Source organism: Neopelma chrysocephalum, unplaced genomic scaffold (assembly GCF_003984885.1).
Source record: "Neopelma chrysocephalum unplaced genomic scaffold, ASM398488v2 Primary Assembly neopelma1_59, whole genome shotgun sequence".
In the NCBI taxonomy this organism is placed as follows: Eukaryota; Metazoa; Chordata; class Aves; order Passeriformes; family Pipridae; genus Neopelma; species Neopelma chrysocephalum.
In genome coordinates this window covers 12,590,859-12,616,468 of record NW_020897714.1, presented here as the reverse complement: position 1 = coordinate 12,616,468, position 25,610 = coordinate 12,590,859, and the positions used below count along the sequence as shown (strand labels likewise).

The 25,610-nt window shown below is 38.7% G+C and overlaps 1 protein-coding gene across 6 annotated transcripts in view; it reads right to left on the bottom strand.

Annotated features, from left to right (window-relative positions):
* The window catches only part of VEZT (vezatin, adherens junctions transmembrane protein), a 59,836-nt gene that overhangs the window by 33,610 nt on the left and 616 nt on the right, over positions 1–25,610 (bottom strand). For 4 of the 6 annotated variants that reach the window (XM_027679905.1, XM_027679907.1, XM_027679910.1 and 1 more), the window contains exons 2-4: positions 10,442–10,576; positions 3,209–3,298; positions 591–766 (exon numbers count right to left, since the gene is read on the bottom strand). In XM_027679905.1, the coding sequence (XP_027535706.1) occupies positions 591–766; positions 3,209–3,298; positions 10,442–10,576 (401 nt within the window). Of the gene's footprint in view, positions 1–590; positions 767–3,208; positions 3,299–9,450; positions 9,567–10,441; positions 10,577–24,989; positions 25,222–25,610 lie in introns of those variants that run through there. The other 2 variants (XM_027679909.1, XM_027679908.1) reach the window with 2 other exon arrangements.

The following is a 25,610-nucleotide window of genomic DNA, read 5'->3' as shown; positions in this document are numbered from 1 at the left end:
CTCTGTCAAAACAACAACTGGCCTTGTTATTTTTCAAATACAGGTGTTAGTTGTTCAGATAATGGTGCAGTCAGCCCCCTCAGTATTCTTGAGTCAATTCCACACAACTTTCTTGACTTCAATGCATCCTTTTAAATAGTTATTAGTTTATTTTTCTGGTATTCTACATCTGAATACTAATTGCACATCCCACCTCACCTCTCTCCCCTGCAGCATATTTTATGAAGACCACAGCAAAAAACCCACTTTTCAATTCAGTCCTCACAATCATGTCTCATTTCTCAAAATCACCTTTGTATAGCTTTAGAAATTAATTAATTAATCAACCATGTTAGTTCTTCCTAATAGAATATATTAGTTTGGAAGTATCCATTCATGTTCAAGTAGCTATCTCAGATTAAAATTCACTCTTTGAATAAAATGCCTGAAGAAACAAAACATTCTTATAAAAAGTCTGAGGACTAGTGGACCAAAGACCAAGGACCTGCGAAAAAAAGTTACTTTAATGCTGCATTTTATTTCAAGAACATAGAATATATTTTTTACTTGTTTCTCAGTGAATATAGTGGTAGATATTCTCTATACAATACCAAATATTAGGAGTTGCTAGGGAGTGCAGTGTTGGAAGCTGTCTGTTTTCCTGTTGCTTACACTGCCCCGCAGACAGGATACTGGGGTCAAGGAACTCAATCAGTTCCACATCCTCCTGCAGCAGAACTTCCTGTTGCAGGATGGTACGGAGCGTGTCAACTCGAAATCCAACATCCTTACCACAAACGGGCAGGAGAAAAAACAGGCATTAGTAAAGAATATGCAGATTCTTAAAATTAAGTTAGCAGAAGAAGGAAAACACCCAGACACTCTACACTTTACTGACAACAGTCTATTCTCAAAGAGTACAGGTATGTTTCAGATATATCACAAGTAGCTACTTCATTTTTATTAAACTTGTTAAACTTTAAAAACTCACATACAACCTAACAGTTCAGATTTGCAGGATGCATGACACTGACTTTGTGATCTGACCTAGATAGTAACAATAACTGGAAAGAGGCCACAGAGTATGCCAATATATTTGCATAAGAATCAGAGAGGTCCTGCATCTATTAGAAGATCATTACTGAAACAGTAAACACTCTTTTTTTAAAAATGTCATGACATCATTTATGTCATTAACAAACAAAAAACAGAGAAAAAAAGAGAGATATTGCAAATTGGTCAACAAAAAGTCACTTGTGGACACTTAGTAACAGTAGGGTTAAAGCACCGGACTCAAGCCCCAGGCCAAGGCAATGAAGTCCTCTCCTGCAGGATTCTGTACCTTTCCCAAGGAAACTCAATCCAAACATGAAACAGTATAGGGCTCTGAAGACCCCCCACTTGATAAACTCCAGGCAAACTTTAGGGAGCTACTTACTTATGAATTTGATGCCATGATAATAATTTGTTACTTTTTTCCCTACTATAGGTCTTCAAGTCAAATATGCAGTTCTTGAAGACAAATATGTCCATCAGAGAAGCCCATAGCATAGCGCACCAAACCATAATACAAAACATTTTAATTTAAGAATGTCATAACAAAACCCAACAAACACTGAACATGTGCATCTTTGTACCTAGCTAATTACAGGAGAGAAAGGAGAATATTTCTGAAAATCCTCTAACAGAAGCTTTTAACACAAGTGTTACATTTCACAGTACAAAATCTGTTTAGTTCTGTCATTGACAGAATGAGATTCTTTATGAAACCATAGGATAGCTGGTTTAAAAGTTTAATTCCATACACTGATGTCACCTCAGATAATCTGCATTCTACTTTTAATGGAAAATGTTTTTTTCAGGACTGTGTGCAAGAGAAAAAAACTCTGCCCTCCTCCAACGCATCCTGTGTCATTTCAGTACCCTACTTTGTAGTACACAGCAGGACAAACAGGTTCTCCATGTTTTTCGGTTATGCCTCCATCTCAAGAAAGTAAGGCTAAAAATTGCTGTTAAGATAATACCTTTTGATTCATAGGGGAAGAGGGAGGATGAAAAAAGTCAATCAAAGATCACTAATGAGAGATTTCAGAGGAAATTTTGTTCTCCTGAGATAAAGTAGAAGAGATAGCAATTGGGTTCAGCAGAACTCTCTGAGAAATGGAAAAGTCTAACTTCTCATGTTGCTCAAAATTTTCTTTTGAAGCTATATTTTAAGATGTCAACCCTACATCATAGTAGGAAAAAAAAATCAAAATTCTAGATTCTGGAACAGTCTGACTAAGGTGACATTCGCAAGCCTGAAGCAGCTGGGTACAAGTTAAAGCAGACCTGAGACAAGCCCAGACTGGAGATTGAACTGGCTAGAAAGTGGTGCTGCAGAGAACAGGTATAAAGGCAGCATAAAATTACTTTTAACTAACTGGGGTAGAACTATCCCCCTTCAGGTCTCTAATCCACACAGGCTGACTTGAGCCCTAAATGATCCTGCAGGCTCCAGGAGGAGGAGAATACAACCTCTGTTGGGGCACGCAACCTGCTTCTGAACTGCTGAAATGAGAGCACATGGGTAGCACAGAGAACCGATATGGCCTCTCCCTACAGCCAGAGCGCTGCACGGACGTCTGTGCTCAATGGCAGTACTGTTCTGAAGTATTAGAATGGAGGTGCCTTAGTTTGCTTTGCTTCCCCCAAAGGTAGAAGCCCTGTGGACAGTAATGCAGAAATGAAGAGGCCAGGATGGGTCCAGGGCTAGTACAGCTGCACTGCAGTGGTGCTATGCCTGAGCCAACAAGCTGAAACAGAGGGTGAAGCAATACTGAGGTGAAGCCCTAGAGCCCTCTGTCTTAGGCAGTCTCTGCAAGGCACTAGGCTGCAACACAAGGACTTTCTCAGTTAGTATCTCCCCACTGCCTTCCACCAACGGGGATACCTACACGGCGGGTTAACTACCTTCAGCTTTCAAGAACTGCTTTAATTTCTAACATATTTTATCTTCTCTTCCACATTTTGAACATCTTCACCCTGGCTACTGATACTATTCCTGTCCTTTTGTGCCCAATTTGGCACAGTAATTCTGAAAACCAGAATCAGTACTATCTGAAGAATAAGTAAAACTCTTAAGAGCCAAAACCAACAATACAGACCAAAGATGTTGCTCAGAGGAGCAGGAAGACCTGTGGATTAGGAAAGGAAATGGAAAAATAAAAAAGGTGAAGTGATCACTTACCAGTCGGTGAAGTATGTCATCGTTTTTCTTATACTGTGGAAAAGGAAACCAGCTTCTAAAGAACTCAACTAGTTTTGACAGGATGCCTTGCTGAAGGGAACAGAAATTATTCCAATTAAAAAAACCAAAACACCAAAAAAACCTCCAAAGCCAAAAATAAATAAATAACAACATACAATGCTTTTACTTCTGCATTTGATTTTCTTGTTAGCTCAGACACAAGTACCTGTAAGGAAGTTTCACTTACTGTGTCTGGCCTAACTTCACAGTACACTAAGTGAACATCTGCTTCCTGTCAGTTTGCTTGTACACAAGAGAATAAAATAAAGCTTTCAGTAACCCCACCTATTTGGAGCATAATAGATTGTTATGTTGTTCTGTTAAAAATAACTACAGCTAGAATTAGTTTGATCTCGAGTTGGCAGCTACTGCATCGATATGAAAGACTTTCTCTCTCCTGGAGGATAAAAAGGTAACACGTTAAATGGTTGACAGGGGCTGAAAATAAGTAAAAGACTGGGAGAGGGCAGCCCACTGCAGCTTGAGAACAAGGCTCCAGAGGAGTTGTGAACAGAGACAGGGAATAGTGAGGGTAAGAAGAGAAACTGTCCAAACCAGTGTGTGCTATCAGGTCCTTTGTCTCCATACTGCTTCCCCTGCAACCTAAATCCATACTTTTGTCTGAGCTGTAAACATAACTTCAAATGCCTTTAATTAGAGGGACTCCCTCTCAGTCATCACACATTTTACTCATGTATCTTCCTAAAACATGATGCATGACAGATTATAATTGAATAGATGCACAATTTTGCTTCAGTCTGCAGCCATCCAATGAAAAAAAGAAGCAGCTTTTGACACACACTGTATATCTACTTTCCTCAGACTGAACTGACAGGAAGTATTTTTCAAAATATTTACTTACATATATTTCATGAATTCTTAGGCCCTACCTCTTAATCTTCAGACTGCTGACATGTAATACAATCAAACAAATGCATGGCAAAAGAAATTGATTGTGAAGTGCTTACATTTTGTGGTATACTTCTTCAAAATAAAAAAACAAAACTCCATACAGATTCTAATAGCTAAATGTATAAAAGGTGACAGCTTCTGTTTCTCCCTCTTGGTTTTTTGGGTTTGGTTTTTTTTCTTTTTTTATTCCCCTCTTCTTTGTTTTTTTTTCTTGGTTTCCCCACAACTATAAGGTGGGAAACCCAAGCAATAGGAGCTTGGAGCTTTGCAGTTAGCCCCATGACCAGCCTGACAGCCTTCTGAAAGGCAGTGTGACAAGTCTGGCACAGCAAGCCAGAGCAGCTTCAACATCAGAAATTGTCACCTTAAAGCCCTTAAGCTTCAACAGTTTTTGAAATAACTTAATTTGGTGCCCACTTAGGTAATCTAACTCAAGTGTTTCTTCCATATGTCTCATCTTTCTGTGTATAGTTAGAATTGCAGACCTATGCCAAAAGGAAGTGTTTTTAGGTCAGTGAAGAGGTAAAACAATAACATGAATTTCATAATGATAGCTCTTCCCAATACACTGACACCATTGTGGCTTATTAGGAGGAGCTATTCCAGCAATTCACACTTAAAGACTATGGAATAAATCCAAGTGATTCTATTTTGACGTTGCTCAAGGGCAATGACATAAATTGGAAGAACGGCACAAACTGCAACACTAGATTATCCTCCGAGGATCTTGTACAGTGGTGCAAAAGAAATCAAAATTTTCTGATTAGAATTTGTAGAAAATTGAAATTACATAAACAAAGGTCTTGCTCTGCATTTGAATTTCAAATAGATACTCCATTCAGAATTCTTTTCCTTGTACGTTGAAAGCAGGGCACAAAATGAACTGTCCATTTAATTTAAGATTATGCCTCTTGAAGCCTACCGTTTTCAACTGCTTAGCTTTTCTTAAGTCTTCTGATTTTTATCATGAACATTTAAAGCTACACCAAGAATAGTTTTAAACTGCTACCAGCTTACTAAACTAAACTGTGGAGTTACTGAAAAAAAAAATAGTGTGCTACGTAAGTAATCTTTCAGTTTATTCTCTATGTTTTAGTTTAAAAATAAAAATCCCAGCTTGCGTAAACCCTCAACAGGAATGTCAGTGCTTGAAAACACAAACTAAGACAATCCACTGTCTTGGGCTGTGACCCAGTAGAGTACACACTAAATTATTCAGATCCTTGGAATAGTGTCTCACAATTTGCATTCCCGTTGGGAGTGTTACTGACAAGTAAAACAACTTTCTCCAAAACACAAGTCAGGTCATGTAGCCAATGCTTCTGGAATATTCTTACAACTTTAGAACACCACTCAGTCAAACTCTCTCTGTAAACTAAATAACAAAGATGTATAACTCCTAACATTTAAAAAAAATAATAGCATAGGACATGCACATTTTAGGTACATTCATTTGAATCTAAAAAAATTCTAAGGACTACTTCTCTTTTGTAGAGAAATTCTGTGCATTACAGAAGAAGATAATGCTACATATTATATACCTTGCAGCTACCCAGAACTAGCATAAAGGGGGTGGGAGGCCTACACTTAGGTAAAGGATGGGTCCCTCTGCCATCCCACATCAGGTCACCTGCACAGCCACTGAGGGCTGTGCACTGAACCCCAACACAATCCTCTGTCTCCAGCACCAGCTCTGTTCTAGTGATGAAATATTATCATATCTAAGAGGGGATAAGGTGTGACAGTACAATCAATTTAAACATTCAGATATGCACAGCAGTCTAGGAAAATGACTGAGAAAGGAAAGGTGTAAACAGGAAGAGATACATTCCCTAAAGATCAAGCAGAACTACCCAAATAGGATTTCATTCCAGAAAACAGGTCTAGAGACCAGAACTTTAGCTGTAACTTTCTCCAGAGATTAGTACAGCCAGGAAAACGGCACCTATAATTACTGTGCTTAATCACATCTCTATACTTTATCAGATGGGAGCCTGGCATTTCACCAGTCTCCAGAACAGAGCCTTGAAACACCTTTGCAGCTTTTCAGCTCAATGTTCGTTAAGAACATATTCTGATTAAAAAAAACCCAAAACACCACCAAAACCACACCTTGAGAACTATTTAAGATGTGCTTCAAATTCAACTGTCTTTCTTAAGCCTGAACCACATGCTCTGTTTGGCAGGACAGCAAGACACAACAGAAACATTTGTATCAGTCACTAGGAACCTCCTTTTTTTCCCAGATTTGTTTTTTTCACTCCCCGAAGATCCCGAAGTAGATCTTTGTCATGCCAAATTCTTGCTACATGTCACCAGATTGCAGCTGCATAGGGTTCCTACTTGACTGAATACAAGAGGAGGAAACAATCTCAACTGAAAGACAAAGCAATACCTCTGTCTTTTACATTTTTATTTTAATAAAGTGTTAAAGGCATTTGGAAACTTGCTTTTCAGAACCGAAGGAAAATGATACCCATATACTAGGAATCACTCAGTATGGAACACCATCTACCCCCTGTGACCATAGTTACATTAAGCCTCAAGGAATATAATTTTATATTAGGACTGTGGGTAGGTATATATGCAGAAGTCAAAAGACGTTTACTTTCTAGACATTTTATAATTTCAGTAGACTAGGCCAGCAAGGGCCGAGAGAAGGGAAATGATAACAGTCTTGTGTACAACTGAGGAAATGACTGGACAGGCAAATTATTTGCCTGTATGTCATACAAAAGTTTCAACAAAGCCTCAGATCCTCCTAAATCCAGTCTACTTTTATAAATGCATGGCCAGCTGCCTCGCCCTCATTCTCGTTCCTTTTAAGACACTCTACCAAAATGGGACACAGGAATCAAATGACAAAAACAGACTTTCTGACATCAGATTACAAAAGAAAAGTGTTAACGCTCCCAAACTGGTACTGGAATAGCAGTAGGAAAGAACCTATGGCATTTTATCACTAGAAATTACAGGATTCTTCCTTATTTCCACTAAGTATCCTTGTCTAGACAGTGATGAGACAATATGAACGTCATCCTAGCATTTGTAAGAAATGGACAGCCCATTTTCACACACTCACTTCCTTCAAGTTGCAAGGCAAACCATGATGAATTACTTCTACATCTGACACAATACTGGAGGACTTGCTCACAACACAATAAAATTAAGTGTAAAATGCTTGAGGGGTAGGGAGGGGGAAAAATAGAATACTTGAGGCTTTTAAAAGCCGTATATCTTAATACTTTTGAGATTCTTAATCCCACAGCACTTTTGTATTAAACTTGGTGGAAACTATATACATGAACACGGTATTATACTGCTTTTCTGAATTCCATGTAAGTAACTATGCAAAATAAGGTAATGCAGCTAAGTGACAGTCCATGCATTACTTCATAGTAATGAACAGAATATGAGCCAATGAAATATGTCACCCTAACTTTCAATTAACAGTGAACAAATTTTAACGTTTAAATAAATAAACAAATCAACAAACATTTAATTAAAGTCTTCCTGCAGTAAGTCAGAATAGGTATCTTCAACATAAATACACCACAGAACCGCCAATAGCTATAAAGGGAAAATATATTTTCAGGTGGTTTCTTGAGGGTTATGGTGAGTGCCAGCTGACAATTCTGAAAAGCAAGGGCAGTAGACCTAATACTTCCATGAATATTTTCAAAAGCAGTTCAAAATAAAGAAAATTGTGAGCTAAACCTTGATCTAAATTCAGCCTTGCCCTGTGACCACCGATAGAAGTAATCATTATTACAAATGCAATACCTGTCCACATAAAGAGTAACTAGAAATTAATTTATTCATTAAATTTAAAATAATCTTTCATTAGAAAAACCAGCCAAGGAAACATGGAGATGCAGCAAGAATCACTTTTCCTCCTCCCCTCAGTTAATCTCACAAATCCTCAGCACATGAAACTGGAGTTCTGAACGAAGCTCCTTCATAATTTTTTTCTCCGTGATTGCTGAACTCTTTGAAAAGCTGTAAACTCTAGAACACTGCTGAACAGTACTAAACTTAATGATTCTTACTGTAGGGTGGTTATTCTTTACAGGCTGCCTAATCCATGTGCTAGGCATGCAGTGGTACTTACTGGTCTGCTCAATGGATATGCACCCTGCATCTTATCTAATGGTCATCTCTGATCAGAAAGTGGGGCATGAGAGAAGGAAGACATGGCACACTTCCATAAGAAGGAGCACAAGTCTCAGAACCCGGGGATCGAGGACACGAAGCACAGTGTGCAGTGCAGCTGCCCAACAGGTAACAGAAACTATGACCAATCTATCTATGAGGAGACTCCAACAGCACTGAGGACCAAAGCAAAATGTTTCATGTTTTATTACCCTGTCTTTTCAAATGGACTAATGAGTGTGTAAGGAAGTTTATACAGTCTGTACAGAGTGGTTGAAATGAGTATCATTATATGAAAATATGAGCCATGAACACTTCTCTGAATACCGCTAGATGAATAAGCTTCACACTGCAGCTTCCAAATTTCCACTTCAAAGACTGCACAAGTCAGTAATTTCAAATACACTATACTCTTGCAAACACTTCAAAAAACACACCTTCTTCCTCATATCAGAAAAAAAATGATTTATGTTATCCACATAAATTTGTACACTTCTGAATCTTATCCCACCTAGGATCCCACACAGAGCAAAACAGATTAAAAATCTTACAAGAAAATAATGCTTCTGACCTAAAACAAATGAGGAACCAAAGTGACACACACAAAACTGAAAAAGAATTGTTGAAATAAAGCCTAACTGTGACTAACTTGGCTAATTCTTTGAAGTATCTGAGAACTGAGTAGAGGATATACATTAAGACAGCATTATTTTTAGAAAAGACTCCAACAAAAGCATCAGCTCTCCTCATTTGTCATATGAGTCCCCATCCACCAAAACCTGCAGGGAGAACTTCTGGACATCTCAGTGCCATATCATCTTGCCCGTGTTTGGGAAAAATAGTATGTTTACTGCCAGCTAATTGGAAGGGTGGAACATTCTGCAGCAGGAAAGCAGCAGAGGTTACAAACAAGAGGAAAGGGGCTGTGGACCTCTGATTTGAAGATGGTAGAAGAGAAATAAAGCAGAAATGAACAACAGGAAAACTGAGCCGCAGTAGGTTAAAAGCCACAGCAGGCAAGATGGAAGCTACCACAGATAGTGGTGAGAGAGGAGCAAGAAATGGCAACTCTTCAGAGGCAACGCACCAAGGCATGGATGCTTGGTTTGAGTTCCTACCTGAGGCACTGCCCAATTCAGCCTGCAGTGACTAGGACAGAGAAGTCCGCATGGCACCTCTTTCCTCCTGGCTTAGCACATAGCTGGAGCACATCCACTGTAATTTGAACTCTCCACTGTGAATGTGAAAGAGGTAGGCAGAAAAGTACTGCTCTTCACAGGCTCTATCTAAGTGCTAAAGGAGAAGACCAACTGATTTTTCAACAGATTTGCTGCAAAGAGTTTCCTACATCAGCTGCCTCAAAAGAGGAATTTTCTCGCCCACTCCAGAGCTCCTCATCTGAATCGCATTGCCTGTAAACTACCAGTAACAGTAAAACAGAATTTATTTTTAATAAGGAAAACAAAAAATGTGTAGGCCATAGTAGGTGTTAAATGGTCAAATTCTCAATCAGTTTTAATACAAAAATGTTTAAAAAATCCCCAGGCCTTTACTTAAAAGGATAGAGAATTAAGAATTCTGAGCTAATTAGTTGATGATTCTTGTCAGCTGTTACTGTTAGAAAATTACCATACCCTAAGCACAATTCTACTATCTCATTCAGATTGGTTATTGCATTTATACTTCCCAGAAATCCTCTTTCTTAATATGCTTTATCACAGACAAAGCTATACTTAGCAACTGAATGCCTGAGAAGGGCTGGGAACTATAAATACTCTGTTCCAGAAAATTACAGGTTCTATTCCCAGAATGTCATGCTAAACTAACATAACAATATCCACTAAATAAGATAATTTACAACACTCAAAAAATTATTTATCAAAGTCTCTTGCTTCCCTAGTTTACATAAGTGCAAAGAAACACTCCAAACTATACTGATTAACCACGAGTTTCCAAACACATTTGTAGGTAAGATATGACAACTAGCTGTGGTTTATTGTTTTTTCTAAATACAGTAAGAGATCTATCTTTATACTGATTTTGCCTATTTGTGAAGCAATGTAGTTCTCTTTTGAAAAGATAAATACTCAGGAACAGGAGAGCGCTCACTTTCTGGGCAGCACGCACAGTCCGCTCTTTTTCTTTTTCCGCTGCTGCACATTGCTCCGCCTTCTGCGACGCTGATGAGCATACTTCAAAATCCGTGTGTCCCAAATCCTGCAGATACTGGTAGAGTGGGGAATTCTGAAAACAGAGTTATAAAAAGAAAAATGAGAAAAAAAAAAACGTTAAAAATCATTCCTTGTTTCCCACAAAACACAACTGTGAATACAGCAACCACACAACCAGCAACAAATGGACTGAGAAATGGAAAAAAAAATTAGAAAAAGACTTCTGCTCTCTCCAAGGACAGTACCAGCACTTCTGGCAGAGTACCACAGTTATTAAAAAAATCCCACAGCGTACAAACAAAAAAACCACCCAACTTCTTTAAGCTTCTGGCAAAACTACTAATTTACAAACAGTCCTAAATAAAACAGAAAAAGTATGAAATTATGATCACCAGAGAGTGGGTTTTTACATGTTTAGATATTTATCTATATAGATCTCTGAAAGTTCTTATTGTCATCTGCACCAGATATCTAGACATACTTAACTCTTACTTTGCTGTTTACAAACACATATATGGCAGTATGTAGGACAGACTTGACGGAAAGGATTTTTATGCTAACTGCAGTTCCACTCAGGACATGCAGGGACTTAATTTTTAAGAGAAACTCTCAGCAATCAGTCTTATATAGACTAGTTAGGGATTATTTTTGACGTCTGAAAAATTTTATCAACATCCCATGAGAGCATGTGATCACCAGTAAACTGCATAAGAACACCAACATTTTAAGAGTTTAACACACTATCAACCAACATACTGTGTATAAAAAGTAAAAGCTTTGCAGTAAATAATGCAGAGTTATGGAGGTCTACAGAAATAACCAACAGAGCACCTACTACTAATTGTTACATCAACTATCATTAACTTGCTGGTGCAAGTTGGAAAGGTGGCCCAGCTACGCTGATCATGTACCAACATGGCCAAATCTCAAATACTGCTTGCCACACAATAAAAGTTGGAAGCAATCATTCATACCAGTTGAACAAATTAATTTGTTACCTCTAAGGATTTCTTTAACCCAACCCCAAAGTGCTGTTTTAATCACTCTTACCTATTTAAAGCATGCAAATTCATACTTTTGCTCTGTTTGAGTTACAACAGATTCAGTGTCCAGTCATTACCTGAAACTCAAATATTTGTACCAACTCACAGGTACAGACAATCCTGGCTCAACCACAATGACAACGATTGTGCAAAACACTAGGATAGGTTAATGACTCATTTCCTTGTGAGAATTTTTCCAGTGTGACAACACAATCCTATCTTTTTTCCAAGTATCCTTCCTCCATGGTTGAGTACTTTTTCAAAATGCATCCAACACTAATTAAACAATGTGCTGTCCTGGACTGCCTCTTTGGCTCTAAGTAGAACATGCCACTTTACTAGAATTACTTAATTAAAATGGAAAGACTAAATAGTAATAGTAATAATAGACTAGAATACTTCTCCTATTTCAGACACTGTTAAATTCACCAAATAACTTCAGGGCCAAACTCAGAATATAAATGGAAATGCATAACCTTGTCTTCTTACAATGGTTTTCATACAGAGCCAGGCTGTGCACTGCCAGCATAGCTCAGACAACCTGAACACCCTCGCACGAGAACCATTAGGGTATCATGGAGGTTTCAGTCAGAACCAGCCAGAATTCTCCCCATCTGGATGAAAACACAGACAAAAAAGTGGGTGAACAGAGAGTATTTTATTCAAAATCATAGTTTTAATGCTCGGTCCAGGCAGAACTTCAAGGAAATCACATCTAGGCTCTTGGCAAACCTGTCCATCACCTTGACCATACTTGCGACCAGCAAGGCCAGCCATCATTTGACACATGACTATTCTTGTACTCTATTGGTACTCACCCACACACAGACAGTTTGCAAAATAACCCAAATATACCATGGAGTTTTTCCACTAGTATCTCAGGGTGCCCCTTTCTTTGGGGCCCATGATGAGATAATTTTCTAAAAGCTAATCAAGAAAACCGCTCTACTGCTGTTAATGTTGGTTCTATTTCCTCACAGAAATGGATGAAAAAAGGCAGAAAAAGAGACAAAGGCAGACAGAGACTGTCCATTGAAGACAGCAAGAATTAGCTAAAATCATGAAAGCTATGTTTAGTAAGTGAATTACGGCACAGATGTAAGAATGCCTAATTCTTCCCTTTTACTGGGTATCTAGCAACGTCACAACCTCCCATTTAACTGTAATTAATTGATTTTCTACTCTACAGAAATAGTAAAAAATACACCATCTCTCCAAATGTTAATGAAATTTAATCTCCGACCTAGGAAGAATAATTTTATGTGTTCTCCTAATTAAGGTACATTACTAGTTTTACATAAATCCCTTCTGACTAACTTTTAGAAGGCTTTTACAGGGTCTCATAATGGGTAGATTTTCAATTTTTTAATCACTGCTTGGAATTCAAAATCAGTTTTCTGACTATGGAGTTAGCAAATAAAAATTAATTAAAATTTAACTTGAATGTTCATCACATATTCCTGTAAGTAGATAAGGGTTCTCCTCTTTCAGTTTCTCAGAAAGTACTGAGGCTACAAAATCCTCCTCTGATAGATTTCTGTGGCTCCACATGCTTTGTCTTTCCCTTTTTTCTAAAAGATTAGCAGAACTTACTTGCATATTGGAAAAATCTTGTATTCTTATAAACTTAAATGACTAAGAACTATGCTGTGACTCAAATCCCTTATGCTGTAAGTAAAATCACCATTGTTCCCCTTTCTGAATCCATTAGAAGCAAGCAAGATGTGGGTAAAGAAAGCACTGAATAAGAAATGGGTTGAGGCCCTTGTGAAATTAGGTTATTAAGAATCTCAACAAACTGATCATAAAATTCTTCCACTAAGAGTGAGGTCTCTTGTGTAGCACAGGCAGTTTTATATTTTGCTCAGAAAATTTGAAGATTACACTCCTCTTCTATTAGAAATATCACTGATGGCAGACATACATTAGCCTATCCTAACATAAACCCACACTCCTTATTTATTTATTGTATTTAATTTCCTAGATACTGCCTAACAAGGCTGTCATTTGCAAAACTGTGTGGTCTGTGTATCTCATGGAGGATGTCTACACCAGTCTATAGATAATATCTCCCATGACATATGTAAGTAATGGCTAGAAAATCCAGTAAAGGTATTATTAGAAGTTGAAGGGTAGATTTTATGTATGTGAACATTCCCACAGAACTTCCAATATTATCAAGGAATGAGAAAGTTATTAACTAAGCAACTACAAAACTGCAATATGATACCATTAAAATATCCTACTCTGTATACTATGTGTTTCAGTACAAGAGACAGAGTTATTATACTTAATGCTTACAAAACATTTTTAATCTTCGCAAAGCTTTAAAAACAATTAAATCTCACAATGTGTCTGACCCACAAGTTATAGCTCTGAATTTCTAGCTTACATCCTTATCCAAACCTCTCACTCCTAAATGCCTTCTTTCTCATAGAAACAGATCATAGATATGCACATATTCTTGCATGTGCACTTCTAACTGTTAAAAAAGTTCCCTGGCTTCAACTCATGCTGCATTCATCAGCATTGTCAGGCTCAGCTGTTTTCACCTGCAAATGTCTTGATAATATTAAAATAATATAATTCTTGGTTGGGGAAAATAGGAGGGCTCCGCCTTTCTTCCTCCTAATTTTCTTTGCCCAAAAATCATGCATTCCATTTCACAACAGTCCAACAATACAAAGAAAAAAAGAGCACGATTGCTTTTACATTTCTGCATATACTATAGCTGCCACACTTTTAGTTTAAGAAATTCAGGACACACCAGAAAGTTTATCCTTGCAAGCAGTTAATAGGTCGTAATCTAAAAAAAAATAAATTTGACTTGAGAAAAAGCTTTTATATTAGAATATAACGTAAACGGAGAGCAAGGTCATTTCAGTGTATGGTATGAAAAGAGAATTTAAAATATAAAATCTCATCTTCCTACTAATACAGCAACATCTATTTCTATGTACTTTTGAATTTTTACTTTCAACCACTCTCGACTTAGATAATAACCAGACTCATTAGTATTACTCCTGTTTGACAGCCAGGTTTGTTTGTTTCCAGTTGTGTCTGGCAGAATGACATGGTAATGAATAATGTACACAGTACAGAAGGAAATTTTTTTTTTAATATTTCAGCTTATGTTACCGTCCTACTACCAGTTACTGACAGGAAATATTATCTAAAGTAAGCAATGATACCAAGACAAGGTTTTTCAGCAATATGTTGTATTATTTCTGAAGTTTCTTCTAAGTTTCTTCTTCTAAGTCACTTTTTGAGACCCCCTAGATACAATAAACAGGCATTGCACTTACAGCCAAGGCATTTTTTTATTATACTAATTGTCCAAAATGAATGCTGAAAATGAAGGAGTTCCAAGAGAGACAGAAGACAAAATGCCATTATTCTTTGGTGTAGTTCATACAGATTATACACAGAAAATCTTGCCAGTAAGTGAAGCAAGACAGTCAATACAGTTGATATATTAAGTAGGAAAACAGTTTTTTGAATGGACTCATAGCAGAAACCAACAACAAAAAATCCACTTATCTTTTTATGACTTTTCTAATTCACTATAGTCAGTCTTACTGCAAGTCATTCAATTGTAACCATTTACAGTACAGCATAGGTTTATATAAGCTCCCGTTACCAGAATTAAGAAAGAAAATCCTTTCCCCTTCATTCACAATTGCTTGGGCATATTTGTTTTAGATCCACACTACTAAAAATTATTTCACTCACGTACATATGTTTAATTACAACTCTCCTTTTTTTTTTCCCTGTTGAAAGTAGCTGAATCTCATTCTAAATCCAAGATTAAGAAGAGTCCACTAAATTAATTTTCTTCTGTAACACTTTCCCAACGCTTATTTTAATGCCACTTGCCACACAGCACTGACTTGGGTTAGGAAAAAAATCACCCAAACTGAAGGTTAAACAATGCGTTTGCAACTCTAAGACTACTGTAAAAATAAAAAAATGTCAAATCTAAGGCAAACATTAATCAAACATAAATTATGTTGCCTACTACTATGAGATGGAATGGCTGTTACAGTAGAGAATTCCCTAGCTTCAAAAAAAGAGTTTACTTTTGACAGATAAATACTCAAATACTTACATCTATTACAGCCTTGCAAGCACAGATATCGCACTTTAATATGTGAGGCATTTTGTGCGTATTCTGAGAAAAACCTTTGCAATCACAAATCAGATTAAGACACTGCTAGCTTTCATAGTCTTCTTACAACAGCAGTTGAAAATCAAAGCCACACCCATATTATTTTTGCTGATGCATCATGAAGTAAATGACTCAGGATTTCTCCAATAGAGACAGAGGCTTCCTATACCCATGTTATTTACTATGATAAAATTTACCACTTAGTACCCCCTGCTCTAGTTTCCAACCCTAGCTAATGGAGCAGATTACCCTTGACAGTAATGTTTAATGCCATCACACAAAAAAAGGAGGTTTAAAGATATCCTCTTAAAATATGGATATGTTATTCAAAGCTGAGGTTTCCAATATGTCAAAAACACTGTGGGAGCCTAAACTACCTCCAAAATAACTACACATTATGAAATATCAATTTAACCCCCCCCAAAATTAAACATTTCTACCAGAGTGACAGCAAAGGCTAAGATATGATGAACAGGTGGTTAAACTCAGACCAAAATAAACAGTATTGAAGTTTCCCTCTCAAAACATATTTGAAAAAGTTGAGCTAACACTCACAGACAGTGCGAGCTTTGTCTCCTGGAAGAGCGTATTCCATTTTTCTCTTCGGTACTGCTCCCACGCACCCGACAGAATCTCACCCACCTCCCCGTTTCTTTCCGCTTGTCCCTCCAGGATGATCCGAGATGAGGGTAAAAAGCAGCTGTCAGTGTAATTGCACCTGCGCCCCTCCACAGTGGCATTTTCCTCACAGCATCAGCGGATGCAGCTTGAAACTTCCCAGGATCATGCGATTTCTCCTGACTAATGTGGCTTTCTAACTGGGGGGAGGGAGATGGGGATGACAGATTGCTAAAGGCTTTTAAAAAGATGCCGCCTGAAAGAATTATTGCACATTGATCTTATATGCAGCCATTAATAAGACTTTCCAAGCAACAGTATTTAAAAGCCTTGGTCATATTCTCGCTGGTAACCACCTCCTCCTGAGCACGGACTGACAAAGAGCCAGTCACTGACAGGGCTAATATTAGACAATGACTTCAAGGCAGCAAAGGAGTCATTTAGATTTCCTGTTCTGCTTTCACTGCCCCAGGAGTGGAGACCTTGGTTTCTCCAGCACTACTGTATCAGCTGATTTAGAAGTAGGCTCTGAGAACTACTTTAAAGCCATTAATCTATTACTGTTCCCAGATATTTTCTGAAGCACAATTTATATCTAGTTTTGCATGCACCCATGAGTCCTCAAGAGTTTGGGAAGTTTTATAGCCTGTGTATATCTCTGTAGCACTATATTTGTGACATGCGAACACTCCTGCCTTTGCATTTTCAGCAGGTGGCTGCACATTACTGCCACTGTGGAAAAGCATTAGAACAAAATATTAGGTACTGGACAAAGCACTGAAATTCACCAAGAGCTCAGGACTATTTACTCACTCAAAAGTGGACCTGAGAATACAGGTGAAAAGCTGAGCAGGTCTTTTCTGACAAAGACAGAGATGAAACATACCCGAAAAACTCAAAGTAAAAGTGGTTAAAGTTACCTTCCCTGAAGGACAAGGTAACAAGCCACCTGACTCTGTACCTGGAGCTTTGGGCGGGAAGTTAACTGATCATGCAGGTCATTGAACTAGGCTGATGACACAGGGAGGCTGATTTGTTTTATATCAGTCACAAACAACTCACAGATTTTACCCTAACTAAATTAATGAAATTAATGCATTTGACTGGCAAAACTAGTAAAGTATTTCTGATACATTTTGAAAACCTCTTTAAAACATGAGTTCCAAAGAATTAACTTGTTTATCCATTATAAATGTGTTAATTCTTACTCCTAATGACAATACACTGTGTGCAAATATCTTTACTGAAATGAAAGGCATCCAAGAAACAAAAGAGGCAGTCACATCATAAAGATTAAAAGAAAAGTATCCCAAGCAATTTTTATTATTCAAGTGTCTCAAGAAGTTGATTCATGACTTGAAGTTGTGAGAGCAGTCCTGCAGTATTAACCTTCCTGTAAATGACTCCAGAGTAACTGATACAGTGGAGGATAAAAAAATAGACCTCAAAATTTGCTCTGGATCATCACATACTTTTGTCTTAAAATTTTCTATTGAAAACAGTCAAGGCAATCTGGGTTTACACACCATACAGCACATATAATACTTTTATCTATTCCTTCAGATATCCAAAAATGCCTGATGAGTTGACTTGGCCTCCACAACAATCCGACTGTTTTTCACAGTTTTAAGCTGGCAGTTTCTTTTATTTTCTCTCTGGTATCACCTGCCTCCTAGTCATGTGGTGAAAAGGAGCAAAGTCTTTTCTCCCCCTCCTCTTAGAAAACTGCTGAGAAGTAAAATATCTAAAATAGTCCATGTGCCTCTACAGCACACTGCAATTTTCAGCAAAGATATCTCCCCAGGCTGAATTTGCATGGTCAATTTAGTCTGTCATTACCAGCGGGTGCAGCTGAAAGCTGCAGTACCATTTTAGAACACTGATGGTAATATTTATGTAGCCAAATGGTGAGATGGAACAAAGAACTGATCTGATTGTCAAAAAAAAAATTAATCTTTTTTATTATTATTTCTTAGCCAGGTTAGTTTATAGTCTAATTAGCCTTCTGAGCCATCTTACAGCATCACCCACAAATCCAGGTGCCAGCATAAGGAAGAGGATGAGAATAAGCCAGAAAAGAGGAGAGAAGCCTGAACCCCTTTTCTGGCAACAGCCCACACTTCAGGCAGCCAAGGCACAGTCCCAGAACCAGCTCACCAGAACAAGTTAACTGTGGTTTTGACAGAACTGTGTATTTAAAACTGGCTTTATTTCATGCATACATATAAAATGAGAGTACTACATCTTCAGTCCACCCAATATTTGGTAAGAAAAATCCTGCTGAGGGCACAATATTGACAATAACATTGAAAGTGTGTGAATATTCCTTTTTCAACTTCTTTTTTTAATTTATGTTTGAGACATTATTTTTGACAAAACAACATTACAAGACCGATGCTTGACAAAAATCACATTATTTTGCAAATCCTAATGTTTTCGAGTTTTTGAATGAAAGTAACTTAAAATTCTCATCACTACAAAAAGTTTCTGAGGTTAGGTTCCCTTTAGTTTTATTTTTTAAACAAAATAATTTGTACAGCTAATTTATGTGAAGAAAGCATTTGTGAAAACATGATTGAATGTTTTGATAAAAGCTGAACCCTTTTAAACACATGAGGATTTGAACATCTCAGATTAGCGATGCGCCAGTATTCTAAGCAAAGAAGTCCCATATTTTAGACGTTTAACCATTGTTGGCATACAGCGAACACGTTGGCTAAGGGCTGTTCTGAATATAGTTGTGTGATGCTGGGAAATGGCGGCGCCTCCTGGAATCTCTCTTTAAATCTTACAGAAATATGAGGATCAGAACATTCTATGCAGGCATCCTCCATGCCCCTCAGCACTGAGCAGCATCTGGGTTTGATACCTAAATAAGCAGTGAGAGTTGTCTTTCTGAACCCAACATTTGAATACATTATGATGTTGCCCAATACTTCACTTTTGTGCCATGTCCCTCCCAAGCAGACCCCACCATTCCTACCTGCACCCCACAAGAGCCTGACCCAGTGCCATGTAGTTGCCAGCTCTGTTGGGCCTCAGTGCTTCCTTTCTCCCTTAGGATGGCATGCTCCCTGCAAACCACTTTCCCACTGTTTGCAGGACTCAGTTCTCACATTAGCTTCTTGTGGTACAGCAACAAGACAAAGAACACAGACCATGTCTCTTCAAACTCTGGAAAGGGTAACTCTATTTCTGTGCATATTTTCCTCCAGTGACAGGAAGGCTGACTGCTTGAGCAAGGGCTGGCTGTGAAATGAGAACACCTGTTACACATTCAAAATCTTTGTTCTGAGTTTGTGAATTCCAATTCTAGGTTCAGTAGTGTTCAGTATTTTACAAAGACACAAACTTCTGAATTTGGACATGAGATTTCTGAACCTCTTTGTGCTCAACCCCAGCCTGGTTTCTTTTTAAATACAGATTAGTATAGATTCTGAGATTTGATGCAGACAGGTAAGACAAAGAAAGTCTCATTTTGTTAGCTTGGTATTATTCTCCCATCTGCACAAGAGAAAATTTGAAGTTGTGAAAGAACACATATAATTTATATTGTATTTTTCAGCCCGAGATTTCTAATGGGACAAAAAATAAATCCCAAATTTAAAAGTCTGGAGTCATAGTAACGATCAGATCCTCTAGATCTAGAATAAAAGATTAGATTCCACAGTGACACTATCATCATGACGCTCAGTCAGCCCCTTAATGGGACTATTCTTTAAAATATATTTCCACTAATACTGAAATAGCTAACAAATATCAATGTTAAGTAAATAATATGGACAGAACTGGTGGTAGGAATGGCACAAGACTCATGAATTAATTAAAACAATGTCTCAAGTAAGGAAAGATTTCTTTCCAAATAAAAATTTTTAAAAATTGAGATTTTATGCCAATGAAATTTATTCAGTACTACACTGTACACAATTCTACATGCACAGCTTTGTATTTCAAACACAGAGTAGGAAAAAGCCCTTAAAATCTAAGGTGGTGGCAGTTTGATATCGCGGGTGTCAAAATCTTATTTTCTGTGCACTCTGATTAACTTTCTTCTGCAAACACAGAATTAAAATGGAAAACAACAAAAGTCAGCTCCAGTCCTTCCACCAGAACCATAGAGCTGGCACAGCAAGGAAGACTTCCTGAGATTAGGTTCCAACAACAGTCTGGGTGAACCTGAGGAGAGGCTGAGAGAGCTGGGATTGTTCAGCCTGGGGAAACCTCAGGGCAGGTCTCATACTCAAAGAGATTGTGCAAAGAGAAGAGAAACAGGTGCTTTTCAGTAGTGCCCAGTGACAGGGCCAGAGAAAACGGGCATAAACTGAAACACAGGAGGTTCCCTCTGAACATCAAGAAGCATTTTTTTAGTGTGAGAGTGACTGAGCACTGGCACAAGTTGCCCAGAGAGATTGTGAAATCTCCATGCTTGAAGCCATTCAAAAGCCATATCGACATGGTCCTGGACAACATGACCCTGCCTGAGCAGGGGGGTTGGACCAGATGACCTCCAGAGACCCCTCCCAACCTCAAACATTCTGTGATTCTGCGAGCATAGCTTAAATATCTATCCAAGTTTAAAAAACAAGCTTGCACAAGCTCATTAAAATACGGGACAAATTAGCTGAAAGCAGAAATTGGGAGCTGAAAACGCAGTGTTTGGATCACCTTCATCCCAGTATTTTGAAAGAATGGGCACAGGAGATGAAAGATTCAGCAGAAAGGATTTTTAATCAATCTATAAACTCAAAAGCAGAAAAAAGCAAACACAGTGTCTATATTTACAAGGAGAAAAAGCAATCAAGAATATGTCAGGTCCATGATTCTGATCAAAAGCCAGCAGGCTACTGAGAATAATTATTCTTTCCTGCAAAATTCAAACACAAAGGAGAAAACAAATGATCATCAAAGAAGATATCATGTGGGTTCACCAGAGGTAGATAGATTGTGCCAAACTCACTTGTCATCCTTCTTTGACAAGACGTGATTTTTAAAGATAAAGGGAATGCAGGAAGTTTAGATGGACTTTTTATACTGTGCCATATGGGTATGGACTTTTGATACTGTGCCGTATCAGTTAAGATGAAAAAGGTAGGAAAGGAACCAAGTATGTTGATGGCAGAGATTACAGTGGTCTGTGCTGAATGAAAAGCTATAAGATCAGAACGTTACTAACGGAGTTCCTAAAGAATGAGTCTCTGGTCAAAGCTTTTGAATTTTTAAAAGCTTTCATACTTGGTATAATTAAATTTATACTAAAAAGTAACCTACTGACATTTGCAATAACACCAAGTAACATCATATATGCAGAAAAGGACTGAAACATCATACAAAAAGAAATGGATGACCTTAAGTGGGTACTGATAATAGCACACAATTTAACAACAGACAACAGCAAGATCTTACACAGAGGAACTAATAAAAACAAACTCTCCAATAATGTGGAGTTGTTGATAAAATCAAGGACACACGAGAGGTTACCCCATCTTATCGCAACTGAGTCAAACAGTACGAAGACTTGAAAAAGTTGTTTGTAGGCAAGAAACAAAGTCTTCTCAGAAGCAAAGAGCGAAAATAGTCATATAAGAGGCCAGCAAGAATCCTGAATACCATGCTCCAAGCTCAGGTAAAGAAAGATGAACTGAATAGGTGTGTAAAACACCAAAAAACCCAAAAAAAAAAAAAAACCAAAAACGAAAAAGGAAGAACAGAGAAATCTGTTTTGTGACAGGAAGCTAAAATACATTGTTTTATCCAGCCTAACAAAATCATCAGCCAGAACGAGTCTGCTTTCTATAAATACACAAGGAGAGGTAAATTCTTTCCCTGTACACAGCACTGGTGAGGCTGCATTTCAAATCCTGTGTTCTGTTTTGGGCCCTTCACTACAAGAAAGACATTGAGGTGCTGGAGCAAGCCCAGAGAAGGGACATGGAGCTGTTGAAAGGTCTGTAGCACAAGTCTGATGAGGAGCAACTGAGGAAAATGGGGTTGTTTACCTGGACAAAAGGAGGCTCAGGGGAGATCTTATCACTCTCTACAACTACCTGAAAGGAGGTTGTAGCCAGGTGAGGGTTGGTCTCTTTTCCCAGGCAGCCAGCGACAGGTTAGTAGGAAATGGCCTCGTGCTGCACCAGGGGAGGTTCATGTTGGATATCTGGAAGGACTTTAGGGAAAGGGTTGTTAAGCATTGGAACAAGCTGCCCAGGGAGGTGGTGGAGTCACAATCCCTGGAGGTGTTCAAGAAAAGATTAGATGTGGCACTTAGTGCCACAGTCTAGTTGACAAGGTGGTGATCAATCAAAAGCTGGACTTGATGATCTCAGAGGTCTTTTCCAATCTAAATGATTCTCTGATTCTGTAAATTCTAGAGAAATATAAGAACTATATAAAATAATGGAAATTATTAGCAGGAGCACAAGTAGGTATGAAGTGGTCATGAATAAATTTTCAGTCAGAAATTAGAAGGCAGTTATATATGATCAAAGCAACCACATTCTGACACAGTCCCCCCACTGGCACAACAATTTAGCTAGTTTGAACAAGAAGCTTCTTTAATTTATACATCAAAAAAAAGAAAAAGAAAACAAGAAGGACATTTCATTGTCCAAAAAAACAATAAAAAAAACTAACACAATTCCAGTCTCATATAAATACACAAAACACTGCAATTTTCCAGAGGACTCCAAAATACACTGTAACTGCAGCATTCTGGTCTTCTAGCCCATTCTGTAAAAAAAACTCATCTCAAGCAACTTAACATCAAATTTCCTATCTCATTATCTCCCTTAATAAATTGACAGACACTAATAAAGTACACCATGAATTGTTCCTCCAGTGTTTAGTACAATTTGCTCTACAGTGCCACAATTTTTAATTTGACATGCTGCTGGCAAACAAGCCCGGGCCAAGCATATCAGGGGCACCTCTGTGTTTCTTGGGTTCTGTTCCTTCCCCCCAGTATTTGTAGTATTTTAATTAAAAGAGCAACTGGTTGTAACAAACACAAGAACTCAAGTGCTGGAACTATGCAGTCAGTGAATGAAAATCACTGGTTGCTGCTGGAATTAATTTATAAACTGGATAGAGTACGGCAGCACTTAGTGGATAGAGTAAATGCCCATCATTCATTATTGTTCAATCACAATGATCTGCACTGGCACTTGAACTGGATGGAAAATACTGCTTTCCTGGGGCAGCAATGCCATGTTTGTGCTTCCCTTCCTTTAGAGTTAAATTAATGTAAAAGATACTTTGATATTAAGAAAAATGATTGGTCCTTGGAAGCTCATAAAGATCTATCATCTGTTTGATGCTGCAAAATCTGTAACGCAGACAGCTGCCATTGATGTATTCAGGGCCAGCTAGACAGAGCTATGACCTGAAAAACGTGCAGAAAATAACACTGGGCATAACCATGAGGTGAAACAGGTGAAGCATATTCCATTTGCTTTGCTTCCCTCTCCTACCCATTCTGTTGGGTATGAAAAGCATGAAGGACCATTTCATTCCTGATCACGCATTTGTTAGCACACCACTCCTCCTTACAACATTGATCGATATCTTACTCATGGGGGCTCCAAACACACAGGGAAAACAGCCGTTCACAGCAAATGAGGTCTAAATGCTGGAAGCCTCCTTGCAACAGTGACTCCTGAAGAACAACATGGGAAGAGACCTGCTAAGGTGCAGAGAAAGTGCAGCTGCTTACCAGAAACCATAAATAATAAGAGGGAAAGTTCGGGGCCCAAGAAAAAGAATTTTAAAAGTAATTAAAAAAATAAATCCGTTGCAGCAATAACTTTTCGGCTCCTTGCCAACTTCCATCTCTAGCTCACCCGCGCAAAGTATGTTCATAATTCTCTGTGGAGCCTTCATTTTAGAGTAGCATGAACCCTGCTGAGCAGTTCTGAAGATAATTTTTGTGTGTTTCACAGTGCCCCTTATTGTTAGTCGGTAGCTCACCCAGTTCTGCACTCCAAGCAATCAACCAACCCAAAAAACACGCATTTGTCCTACCCTTGCTTATCTGATGCTGTACCATAATGTAGGACAGGTCTGTTATTATGTCACTCAGTACACCTATAAAGCATGCATTTACATACACACACACATACACACTTGACACAGTAAATGAATAAATGAAATAAATACTAGCAACAGAAATCTGTTCCCAAAACACAAAGACAATAGTGAAGGGCATATGCAGGGGGATCTTTTACTCTCTACAGCAGAACTTTTTCAAACAAAATCGTAATTGCTGCAGGAACTGAAGAACTGTGTAACTGTAAAACGAGTATAACTGTTACTCAAGAAGAAAATGAAGAGCACAGGCATTACCTGTGAAATAAATTCTCACCATGGATTTACTGTATTAAAGGAAGTGATTTAACACAGCAGCAATATAAACAACAGATCTTATTGTTAGGATTCAAGATTGGTTGTGGCTGAACTTCGTGGTACAGACCAAAGACATGTAGTGCTTACACACCTGAGAAAAAGTAATTCCTTATATAAGGAGTGTTTTGCATCCTGACCAAAGGAGAAGCCCTAATACTACTATAATAATTATTCATTTTAAAGGTAGCATTTCTTTATAACCACTTTCTCTATACACCTGCAAAATCACGTGTCCCCTCCATGAAGATAGTTACATTCACCTGCTGAAAACAGACTAGATTTTGTTACCAAACCGCAACAGCGGATATATTTAGCCACGGTTTCAAATAAGGCCAAGACGATATTGCACACCCATTATCTAACAAGACGTGCTATAACTGTAAACGTTTTATGCAAATCCCTTAATAGCACAAACATTAGAGAGACAAGACAGTTTCAGTGTCCACTGCACAATTGTGCTGAAATGCACCTTTTACGTGAGTGACACCGATTTAGCAGCAGAATTTTTGTCCTATTCGCTACCTCTGCCCTGACCTCACAGCTCAGCTCGGCCGGCCGGGCGCCCCTCCTGGGTCCGAGCGGTGCCCACGGGCGGCTCTGAGGGACCCCCCGCAGACACGGCCCTCCCGACAGGTCTTCCCGCGGCCGCCCGACGGCGGGGCCAGGCAGCGCGGCACGGCCGCACAAAGGACCGCCCGGACCCGCCGAGCTGAGCTGTCGCGCCCTCGCCCTGCGCGGCGGGCGCAGCGCCGGCCCCGGGCTGCTCCGGGGCGCGGGGCACGCCGAGCACCGCCCCGACCCACCGCTCCCGCCGGTCCCGCCCGCCACCGCCCGCCCGCGGCAGGCGCTGCCCTGGGCCGGGCCCCGTGCCCGCCTCACGG